The sequence below is a fragment of the Rousettus aegyptiacus genome, unplaced genomic scaffold (genome assembly GCF_014176215.1).
Source record: "Rousettus aegyptiacus isolate mRouAeg1 unplaced genomic scaffold, mRouAeg1.p scaffold_m13_p_16, whole genome shotgun sequence".
Classification (NCBI taxonomy): Eukaryota; Metazoa; Chordata; class Mammalia; order Chiroptera; family Pteropodidae; genus Rousettus; species Rousettus aegyptiacus.
Window position 1 is genome coordinate 53,737,845 of NW_023416291.1, and position 10,961 is coordinate 53,748,805.

The 10,961-nt window shown below is 62.6% G+C and overlaps 2 protein-coding genes across 2 annotated transcripts; one reads left to right on the plus strand and one right to left on the minus strand.

Moving 5' to 3' along the window:
* Positions 1-568: 568 nt before the first annotated feature.
* Positions 569-6,005, plus strand: PEAK3 (PEAK family member 3). The gene is made up of 4 exons (XM_016163556.2): positions 569-855; positions 1,242-1,397; positions 1,834-2,372; positions 2,971-6,005. The coding sequence occupies exons 2-4, from the start codon at positions 1,316-1,318 to the stop codon at positions 3,745-3,747; spliced, it is 1,398 nt and encodes a 465-aa protein (XP_016019042.2). The 5' UTR covers positions 569-855; positions 1,242-1,315; the 3' UTR covers positions 3,748-6,005.
* OAZ1 (ornithine decarboxylase antizyme 1) lies at positions 5,817-9,399 on the minus strand. Its single transcript, XM_016163557.2, is given in 6 exon segments — positions 5,817-6,377; positions 6,673-6,758; positions 7,125-7,297; positions 7,675-7,761; positions 7,763-7,820; positions 9,182-9,399. Coding segments are annotated over 6 exon segments (684 nt in total). The 5' UTR covers positions 9,328-9,399; the 3' UTR covers positions 5,817-6,243.
* Between the last annotated feature and the right edge of the window lie 1,562 nt (positions 9,400-10,961).

Sequence of the window (10,961 nt, forward strand, 5' to 3'; positions counted from 1 at the left end):
AGGCAAAACGGTTGCCTCGTCCCTCAGTTTCCCCATCTTCATTGGCTGCCCCAATCCTGGTTCAAACCAGGTCAAGATCCAGGCTTCCTGAATCCTGTCTTATTCTTGAGGTGCAGGGTCAGAGGAGGGGAGCCCCCGGGAGGGTGAGGGGGTGGGAAGTGAGATCATTCCATTTTTTAAAGGAAGACCAGCAACTGCGCTGTGAAAATTGGGGGTGCCTTGCCTCACTGAACGCAGAGGGGGCGGGTTTGCCCGGGGCGCAGGGCAGGTCAGAACAGGGCTGGGCTGACTGCCGGGCCACCGCCCAGAGCGCGGGGGGCACGGGCCGAGTGGAGGGTCCCAGGATGGGCGGGGCTTCTCGGAAGGACAGAAGGGGAAGTGGTTCTGCAGGAAGTGAAAGCCACAGAGGACACAGCCCTGCGTGCGTTTCTCCCCAAACAGTCGTCACTGGGGTTCCCTGCCCTCCCCCAGGTGGCTGACCTCACGCGTCCGGCTCCCCTGACCTCCCCGGGCTCCCCAGGGCCGCCCGCCCTGTGCGGTGACCGGCGAGACCTCAGGTCTTCCCCACCTGCCCCCGCCGGGCTCTCGGTCCTGGACCGTTTGCCTCCAGGTGCCACCTCCCGGCATCCACCCGGGCTGCCACTCCGGCCTGGAATACTGTCCCCACCTCTGAGCCCCGGGCCTGGCCCTGGGGAGGTGGTGCCCAAGGGCCCCAGTCCCGGCCCCGCCTGCGGTCTGGCTGTTGCACAGGCGTTTCCGGCTCTCTGCCAGGGACAGGTCAGACAGCCCAGGGGCTGCAGCCATCAGGAGTCTGTCCCCAAGGCCCTCTGCCCTGCGGTCACGCCTGTCCTGAAGGTGAGGGGCTCCTGGAGGGGTACTGGGGCAGGGAGAGGGCAGAAGTGGCCACTGGCCCAGGTTGGGGTGACCCGGACTCCAGGTGGGGCAGAGCGGGGGGCCGGGCTGCCATTGGCTTGAGGCGACGAGGCCGGAGCTCAAGTCGCTGAGTGTTGTCAGCGGTCCCCAGCTGTCCTCCAGGTGGCTTGTCCTCACTGCTGGACAGTCTATCCACACGGGGAAGGTACAGGGTCCTTCCCAGCACCCCGAAAGGTTGATGGGCGCCACTCCTGCCTCATGGATGAGGAAACGAGCCCAGAGAGGGGGAGAAACGCTCCCAGGGCCACACGGTGGGGTCCGGGCTGGGCAAGAAGACAAGGTGCGAAGACCGCCCTGCTCTCTCCCAGGGCCCGGCACCCCGCCCCCCGCCGCCGCGGAGCCCGCACGTGCCCCACACGCACGCTCGCCCCGGCTCAGCAGCATGAACAGTCCGGAGCCACCCGCCTCGCCCCCCGGACCCAGCGCCCCCACCTGGCCGACGCAGCCCACCTACAGCAACCTCGGTGAGCCACTGAGGGAAGCGCGCTGGGAGGCGGTGTCCAGACCCCGCTCCCCCCTGCCGCTCCCCCCCAGGTGGCCAGAGCAAGGGGGCGGAGTCTCTCAGGCCGCTGGCCAGATTCGCTTTTCTCCCATCTCTGTTAGAGAGAGAAAAAGAGGCCGAGCTCACAGGCTGGTAAAGACGAGGAAACGGGAGTCCGGGGAGGTGCGGTCGGCTGCCCAGAGCCCCGCAGGGAAGCGGGCCACCTGGCGCCCGTCCGCCGCCGACCATCCCTCCTCTGAGCCCGGCCCCTCGTCCGTGCACGGGGTGGCGTCCCTGCCCCACAGGGCACAGGACAGACGGGTGCTGGTTTTATTTCCATTTCGGAGATGGGGCACGGGGCCCAGGGGTGCGGCCTGTGTCCAGGGCCTCATGCTCCGTGTCCTCTCCCCGCCCCACAGGTAAGCTCCGGGCCCACCTGCAGCCCTCCAAGGCCTACCGACCGCGGACATCCGGGTCCTCCTCGACCGACCCACGGGTCCCGCCCCCACCCCTGCCCAAGAAGGCCCTGGCCAGGGCCTGGTCCCTGCCTGCCCACAGGGTCCCCAGGCCCAGCCCGACTCCAGCAGGGCCGGCTCGGAGGCCCCTTCTGGGGTCCCGCAGTGTGGATGAGAGCCAGGCAGGTGATGACAAGGCGGGGCCGGCCTGTCCCCACGCAGAGCTCCTCTTGTGCTCCTCGGACACGGAGCTGGGCCTGTCCGTCCACGACTTGCTGCGCCCGGAGGCCGTGCACGCCATGCTGGAGGCCCGCCAGCTGGAGGGTCTGCGCAGCGCGCACGCGCGGCTCCGAGCGCGGTTCCTGGGGGGCCGCCCCGGCCCCTGCCGCCCAGGCCACAGCTTCCGCCTGCTGGACAGGTCTCCCTGCGTGGAGAGCGGGGAGGCCCTCTACTACCGCATGGCTCGGGTCGACAAGGAAGTGTGGCACGTCCTGGCCGCCAAGGTGAGCCGCCTGCACCCTCTTCCTCCCGGGAGCGCCCCCCAGCTTTCCCTCCTGGGCGTAACCCACCCCCACAGTTTGCATTTACCTGCTTTTTCGGCAACTAACATGAATTTACAGCCCTTGCAACCACATTTCCCAGTTATCCGGGGATCTCGTTAAAAACCCTCCCCCACTCCTCTCAGGTGCCCACAGATCTGCATTTTAACTCGCTCCCCAGGGAATTCTGGCTGGAAGCCACTGAGTTCAGCCACAGCTGGCTGACAGCTACCACTTTCAGTAGTAATAATTATGCAAACGTCACGTTCGGTCATCAGATGCTTCTGTTTTACGTACCACTAAGGGGGAAAAAAAGTCCTGTTGAGTGAGGTGTACCACCAGGCGTCAGACACGTCACCATTTTGGAGGACCCTCATCAATTAAACGGAATGTGTTATCCGGGGCCCAACCCCCCGCTTCTGGAGGCTGCAGGCTGCCTCCCAGCACAGCCAGACAGTAGGTAGGGCCGAAAGGCTTCCAGGCAGATAAGAGTGGCTAGGGCATGCTGGGCTGGTTTGAGGGGCTCCCCGGACAAGCCCTGAGGGCCCCCTCTGCCCCACAGGTGCCGAAGCCGGGAGCCAAGGAGCCTCACCGGTGGGGACTGGAGCTTCAGGCCTCGCTCCCTGCGCACTTCAACCTCCAGGGGCTGTGCGGCCTGGTGCCCAAGGGTGAGCTGCCGGAGGTGCCCTGGAGTGGCCCTGTGGCCCTAATGGCGGAGGAGCCGCAGTGCACGGTGGCGCAGTGGCTGGCAGAGACGGGCGCGCGGAGGCCCCCGGACTTCGCCTGGGCCTTGGCCCTGCTGCTGCTGCAGCTGAGCGCGGCCCTGGAGTGCCTGGAGGCCCGGGGCGCCGCCCTGGCGGAGCTGCGCCTGGAAAACCTGCTGCTGGCGGCGCCGCGGGGCTGCGCGGCCTGGGGGCCCCCGCGCCTGCTGCTCGCAGACTTCGGCCAAGTCCGCCCACGGCCGCCCGAAGCCCTGGGCGCTCACGCGCTGCAGCTGGGTCTCCTGCTTCGCGCGCTGCTTGGCCGCGTGCCCTTGGCCACGCCCTTGACCGTGGGCCTGGAGCGCCTGGCAACCCAGCTGGCCCGCGCGCGCCCCTCGGCTGCCCTGACCCGCGGGGCGCTGCAGGCACTGCTCTGGGGCCCGGGGGCCGCGCTCCGGGGCCGCGGAGCGCCGCTGGGGCCCTGGCTGCGGGTGCGCCGCGCGTTGCTGGTCCTGCGCCTGGCGGAGCGGGCCGCGGGCGGGGAGGCGCCTGGCCTGGAGGACTGGCTGTGCTGCGAATACCTGCTGGAGGCCACCGAGGCCTCTATGGGCTGCGCCTTGGACCTGCTGTGGGGCTGACCCCTCCCAGAGCGGGCGCGCCTGTTCCCGCACCTCTCCACGAGGCAGGCGCCCCTTTTCCAGAGATGGGGCTGGTGGCAGTGTCTCCACAGGAGGGTAGGTCCCCCCTTCCGGAAGGAGCCCGGTGGGTCGCTCCCTGCAACGCCTGCCCCTTCCATGCTGGGGCCTTAGGCCCAAGGCCTCCCCTAGAGGGCAGGGAGCTAACGGGCAGTGCCTGCTGAGGCTTTCCGATGCCAGGGCCACTCACCTCTCTTCCAGGTGAGGATACTCCCTGCCAATCAATGTCACTCTGAGTGTGTGGACTCCCCCTGCACCTTCCAGAAGCCAGGGTACCCTTCTAATGCCAGGCCGACAGTCCTTGTCTCCACTATGGCTCACACACTCCTTCCAGTGCCCACATCGGAGGTACGCCTGGCCCTGGAGCACCCCCTGGTGCTGGAGATGGCCAGCGACTCCTCCGGTGTGACTGTCCTTGTCAGGGGGCCGGCCTCTAGGGCAAGGGGAGGGGCAGGAGCCCACCCAGCACAGCCCGCCCCAGTGAGGTCTGAACTCACCTCCCCAATGTTCCCGGCCTCCCCCCCACCCCCATGCTCTCTCCACCCACCTTGGCCTCCTTGCTGTCCCTGTCCCAAGTAATTCTGTCCAGCCACCCAGCCTTTGCATGGACTGCCCCCTGCCACCCCACCTCTTCTAAGTCAATAAAGTGGGCCCCCCGGGCTCTTCCCAGCTCCTCACCCCGCTTCCCCTGCCCTCTACCGAGCATTTATCTCCACCCGGAAGTGTTTATTCACCTCACACCTGTCACTTGTCCACCTTAGCCACCAGGCTGTGAGTCCCTCAGGACAGGTGCTGGGCTTCACACACAGTGCCTAAGTAGTAGGACAGGACGATGGAATAGACCGTGTGCAGGACTCATCAGGGGTCACGAGGGGGAGAACGGGCTCTTGGTTTGTGCTTCTGAAGAGTGGGCACGGGCGCTCTGGCCCGGGCCTCAGCATGCTGCCTCATTCCCCCTCCCCTAGCGTGGCGATTCTGAGAGATCTTGGTGACCCCCGAACAACCGGGCCCCTGTCCCGCTCGGACCTCTCCCGCGGTTCCCTAGGGCCCCCTGACCACACTGGAGCTCCTCTGAGGGCTCCACAGGCCGTCCTGACCTCCGCCACGCTGGCCACCGTGGAGGTGCCCCGTGGAGGTGCCCTCTGGCCTCCGGGCCTTGCCCAAGCCTGTCCCTCTCCTGGAAGTGCCCTCCGCTCTCTGACTTGCCCTTCCTCATCCCCGCCCAACGCCCTCTCTCTGTCTGGGAGTGTGTCCAGCTCCGAGCCCCAGGCCTGTGAAGACTGGCCCCATCATCAGGTGGCCGACTATCCCCTCCCGCCCGCACACCCGCACACGAACTCCAGTCCCCCAGCACCTTTCCTCCTCCCCCTGCAACCCATTTCTCATCTGAAGCCTAGATGTGACTCTGGGTGTTCCCCGATGGGACCAGCAGGTGGCGCTGCAGTCCTGCCTGTGCCGGACTTGGGTACAACCCCCACCCTGCCGCGCCCCCCTACTGGAGGATCATCTCTGCCAGGAGTGCTCCTGCCCCAGATCTGCACTGCAATGTTCCCCCTCCTCTCCAGAAGCAATGAGGGTGCACAGGAGTCCTCACAGACACTGAAGGGGAACCCAGTCACACCCCCACCTGCCCACTGGAAAAGTCCCTAGCTGGCCCCAGCCTCGGACAGAGGTCAGGGCATCAAGGATGAGCAAGAAGTTGGCCTGCCTCCAGGTCATGGGAAAAGGGAAACAGGGAGTCCAAAGTGTCAGGTGGGGTGGGCTGCTCCAGCCTGGACGGAGGATGAGGCAGAGGTGGTGGGGTGGGGACCTGGGACTCTGGACCAGCCTCACAGCCAGCACCTCCCAAGGAAACCTGGCTATGGCCAAAGGTGAGACTGAGCTCTTGATTTACACCAGGTCCCTCTCCCCTGTCAAAGGGGTCACTCAGGAGGTCTGCATGACACCCCTCCCCGCAAAGACACCCCTGCCAGTCTCCAGGAACGCTAACACCACTGAGCCAAAAACAGGTCTTGGAGATGTAATCAGTTTTATTTGATTTTTGAGAGCAATAGGATAGATTAATACGTCTTTCCAAGTTAAGACCTAAAACTGTTTCCAAAACTTCAAATGAGAAATTCCTGCTCGAAGTACAAGGATAATCTGAATCATCTTAAACCAGCAATAAAAAAGTAAAATATAAATTTTTATTTAGAATTAAAGCAAATACTTCAGTATCACAAACACAATATTAAACTTCAAGAAATATATCGCTAATTTGGAGTGAGCATTTATTTGCACAATTACAACATGCGGACGAACCCAGAAGAGGGGAGCGGGCCTGACAGCTGCACCCCGAGTGCAGTTGGTCACACCACTGGCGTAAGCGCGACGAAGGGGCTGCGGTCTGTGGTGACCTGGGGGTGGCGGCAAAGGTGAGGGGTGCAGGCGGCTCGGCCACTAGCCGACCTCATCAGAAGACTCTCTCTCAAACGTGTAGGCCATGAAGCAAGCGTCGGGTCTCTTGGGGACAAGGGGGTGCCCTGGTCTCACAATCTCAAAGCCCATAAAGCTGAAGGTGCGGAGCAGGGCAGCTGTGGAGGAAACCGAGTCAGAACCGCCGGGCAGCCAGCACTTGGGCTTCAAGCCCACCTGCCCACCCACGTGACAGCCCCTAACGAAGGCCCGGGGGTTTTGCCAACAGAGAGAGAGCAGGACAAAGTGGGGACACCAGCAGGGTGTGGCCCAAGCTGTGGACAGGATGAGTGGGCGCCGAGGTCTGAGAATGGGCCATGGGCGGCAGGCTACACCCCAGGCCGTGCCACACCGGGGGTGGGTGGCCTTCTCCTCTCAGCCCTGCAGGAGCAGATGGCCCTGGTGGTCACCCACCTCTGTCGTCGCGGTTCTTGTGGAAGCAAATGAAGACGTGGTCGGCGTGCAGCTGCTCCTCGGCAAACTCGAGAAGGACTGCAAAGCTGAAGCGCCACGTCAGGATCCGCCCGCCGGCCGTGGAAGCCCAGCCCCTGCCCGCCCGCCCCTCTCCAGGGCCCGGTGACCCCCAGCACCTTTCTGCCAAGTCACCCCTTGGAACCAGCCACCCTCTGTGGGGGGCCATCCTGGGCACTGGGGGTATTGAGCATCCCCGGCCCCACTTACTCAATACCAGGAGCACCCCCAGTGTGACAACCACAGAAGTCCCCAGCTATGTCCCAATATCCCCTGGGTGGGAATCCTGAAAACTGTTGGTCCACTGCTTGAAAATGGACTCCTCAGGCCCGTCTGGCTTCTGACTCAGGCTCTGCCTCCCCGGGGAGTGGTGGTGACACTCAGGGGGCCCTCACCTGTCCTTGGCCCCCTCTGGCAGAGAGCCGCCTGGGATCTCCACGTAGAGGCTGCCACTGCTCAGCACCGCCCTCCAGTGGATGCGCTTGGCGTCTGTGAGCCTGGTCTGGAGGTTGAGAATTCTGGCCTTGTCGTTGGACGTTAGTTCCTCTGTCACATTCAGCCGATTGTCCTGCACAAGAAGACAAAGCCGCCCTTCCATACCAACTCTCACAGGCTGGAATCTTCTCAGTGCCAACAATGGGGAAAACTCAAAAAAGTACACACAACGGCTGGTCACCCAACCCTGTGGTACTGTCTGTCATCTGTGTAGGAGGCCTCCCAGGCAGCTAATGGGAGGTGGCTCGGCCAAGGGTCGGGGTGAGAACTTGCCAAGGGCTACCTGTGCTCGGGCAGGGCCTGGCCGCAGCTTGCTGTGTGTGCACCCTGATTTCCGGATTCAAAGGAGCCAATCACAACGGGCAGGTGACGCCAGTGGCACAGAGCAGGGCGCCAGAACCTCCACCGCTGGGCAGCCAGGGCAGGGACCCGTCCCCCCAGGGTACTTACAGAGTAAACTAAGTTAGCTGACAGACTGTGATCCCGCTGACTATTCCCTCGCCCACCTGGGATCTTCAGGGGTGGGTGAGGGGCATCAGGAGCACCACTGAGGCCCTGGACCCAGGTGACTACAGCAGTTAACAGAGACCCTGGAGCTGGAGGAAAAAGGGCTAGTTAGCAACACTGGCCTTTCCTGACAAGGTGAGCTCCAGTCGAGCCACCTGCAGAAAGGACCCCTGCCCCTCCCCCCAAGTTCCACTAGATCACCTCTGCCCAGGGCAGCGCAAAGGCTCCACCAAGGACTCAGATCACTTAGATGGATGGCCTCCGCGGTGCCCGGCGCCAGACCCAAACCTCGCTTGGTGCCTTCCGCCCCCTCGCCCCCCCCCCCCCCGCATCACCTAGGAGACAGGCACAGCCTCACCAACCCAACCCCTCCCCCGCAGTCTCCGCTTCCCATTTCTGGGTCCGGACCCTTCGACTTCTTCTTTTCCACTGTGCAGTCTGCAGCCAAGATCGGAAGTCCTGGCGCTTACTCAAGGGACCAACGACCTGTCTTCCCCCATGAGGAGGCCTCCCCGGCGGCCCTTCTGTCGTCCGCCCAGCACCAGCGCGGCGCCCCTCCCGCGGGCCTCCGGTTGCGTCATCTCGGCAGAGCGGCCCTGAGCCCCGGGGGAGACTTTCACAACCGCGGAGTCGACAGCGCCAGCAGCCATTTGCTGCGCAGTGTAAACAAGCCCCGGAGTCGCCTCCATTTTGCACGGCCGCCACCGGTTCCAGCCCGCAGCCGCGGCCCGGGGCATCGCCCCCGCCGGGCAATGAAGAGCCCAGGGGCGGGGCGGGGCTGGGATCCTGCCAACTGCGGCCGGCGCGCCCCGTCGCGGGCCCCCGCCCCTCAGAAGCGGACACGACCGCGTCCGCCCCTAACGGGAGGGGGCGGCACGAAGCGCCTGGGCTCGTACGCGCGTAGGACGGGCCGGTCGCCACCCGAGAAAAGCCACAGACAGCGCCTACGTGGCGCCTCCCCACCCCGCGCGTTCTCGGGGGTCCTGCTGCACCCGGACCGACCCCCTTTGGGACCGAAATGGTGGGGTTCACCACGGAGGCCTCAAAGGGGCGCGGCGTGGGGGGCTCGGGCGGTCGAGCTCTCCCACCCGTGGGGTGTTCCCGCTCCCCGCGACCGACGCTTGTCAGCCGCGCCCGCAAAGTGCAGATTCATGGGACTCCCGGGCCCGACCTCGGCCTGAAACCAGCCCGCCCCCAAACCCGCTCCCCGAGCCAGCGACGCTCCCGCAAACCCAGCCCGGCGCCCTCGCGCCCCCCAGGCCCGGGGCCCGGACCGGCGCCGCTGCCCGCCCCACCCCCACCGCGCCCAGAACCCGCCCCCCGCGCGCGATTGTGGCCTCGACAAAGGAGCGGATCACGCGCCCCGGGACTTTCGTGGCGCTCTGCGGCCGCCCTCCGCCGACCTGCGCGCGGCGCTTCTGGAAGCTTCGGGCGGGGGCGGGGCGCTCACCCTTCGCTGCTGCGGCCGCCACGGCTGTGCAGACTGAGGAGCGGCATGATGCGGCTGGCGTGGACGGTGGCGCTGGGTTTATTCCCCTCCTTCTCTCTGGCGAAGCAGTGGCTGTTGAGGATCCGCTGCAGGGAGGATTTCACCATCCGGCCGCTGGGGTCCGAAACCAGGAAAACCTCCGCTGCGCTTCTCCGCGCCGCCGCCGCTGCTCGCCGTTCGCAAAATGGCGCCGCCGTCACCGCCCGCCTTTATAGGCGCCGCGCCCAGGCCACGCCCCCCACGCCGCCGGGAACGCGGCCGCACGAGGGGGCGAGGCCGCCAGGAACCCAGATGCACCGCCCCCTTCGGCATATGATTGGCGGATGACGAGGGGATGGGCGAAACCACTCCGAGGATTGGTCGAAACCCCTAGGGTCCCGCCCCCCGAGCTGACGTCCGTTTGCGGACGGGCGCGCGGAGGGGGCGGGGCCTCCGTGGCGCCTAGAACGCACGCGCCGATCTCGCGCTCCCCGCCCCCACACCTGGGCCTGGGGGCTGGGGTGCCACGTTGGGTCAGGTTCCTGGGGTCTCGCGGTGGCCTGGTCTCCACCGTGGTCCCTGTCGCCCTCGCTAAGGTTCCTTCCTCTAGCGAGGCCCCTCCCCAGCGGTTCGAGGTGACAAGTCCCTAGGTATTTGGGGGAAGGGGTCCCAGCGCCCCCTTTAATAGGACAAAATTATATTCAGTAATAACCTCGTAATGATCGGTGACTATGATGGTTTTCTGGATACGGTGTTTAACGTTTAAAAACAACTTACAATTAAAAGAGAACTTTCAATGTTAAAAAAAAATTCAAATTTAGTAAAATATTTTGTCTAGCATTTGGACTTAACAAAAATATTACTCCTTGCAGATAAACTCAGATGTTTCGTGTGTGAACTAAATTTTTTCCCAAGCGAAACTATCATTCCTGACCGGTTAAATTCAGAAACATTTCTTGTAAGAATTAAATTTTGCTCTTACTAAGCAAAAATGTCATTCCTTACAGGTCCCACTTTGTGGTTTTACGTTTTTAGGCACAAATGGAAACTCAAAATGTTACATGGGATTGAAGCGGCTCCTGTGTGTTTCTTTGTCTTTACAATCCCTTCCTCTCATTTTTATCTCACTTGAATTCCCAATCTAATGTGTCCATTTGGGTTAAAGACACAAACTTTCTGCAAAGGGACCTTGAATGATGACAAAACTGATAGAAATTTACTCTGCGAAGCATGTCTGAGACCCTGTGTGTTTCCAAAATTTCCTTCCCTGTGGAACGCAGTACTTACTTATAGGATGTAAGTAATAAAAATGTTTAGTTGATGGTAATAAAAATGGCTAATGCATAATAATATACATTATTAAAACTCAACAAAAACTAACAATTGCAGATAATGAGCCAACCAAAGAATTCCTCAGGGAAAGAATCTTGAATTGATGACATTGCTTAGAATTGCAGCTCAGCGTCTCATGGCGAAAACTAAAGCAGATGCATTTTTAGTTAACTTGCGTTTTCAATGCTTCTACAGAGGCCTGCGATTTTATTGGGAGGGCTCGCTCCCGCCCACGCCGCTGTAGGGTGGTTAAGTGTCCTCTATTATTTGTAGGATTAACCTCCTTGCTATTATTTAATTTATAATTTTTGAGGCTGGAAGAAGCTCCGGTTTGGAAATCTGTTTTTTTCCTCTCAGTAACTTTCCAGTATCTTACCTGGACCAGCGATTTTGGGCCAAGAGTCCAGAATGCAGACCTGCCAATAGCCGG

Coding starts and splice junctions, on each gene's coding strand:
- PEAK3 (XM_016163556.2), top strand. CDS start 1,316: ATGAACAGTCCGGAGCCACCCGCCTCGCCCCCCGGACCCAGCGCCCCC. Junction 1,398..1,833: donor GCCCACCTACAGCAACCTCG/GTGAGCCACTGA, acceptor CCCGCCCCACAG/GTAAGCTCCGGGCCCACCTG. Junction 2,373..2,970: donor GGCACGTCCTGGCCGCCAAG/GTGAGCCGCCTG, acceptor TCTGCCCCACAG/GTGCCGAAGCCGGGAGCCAA.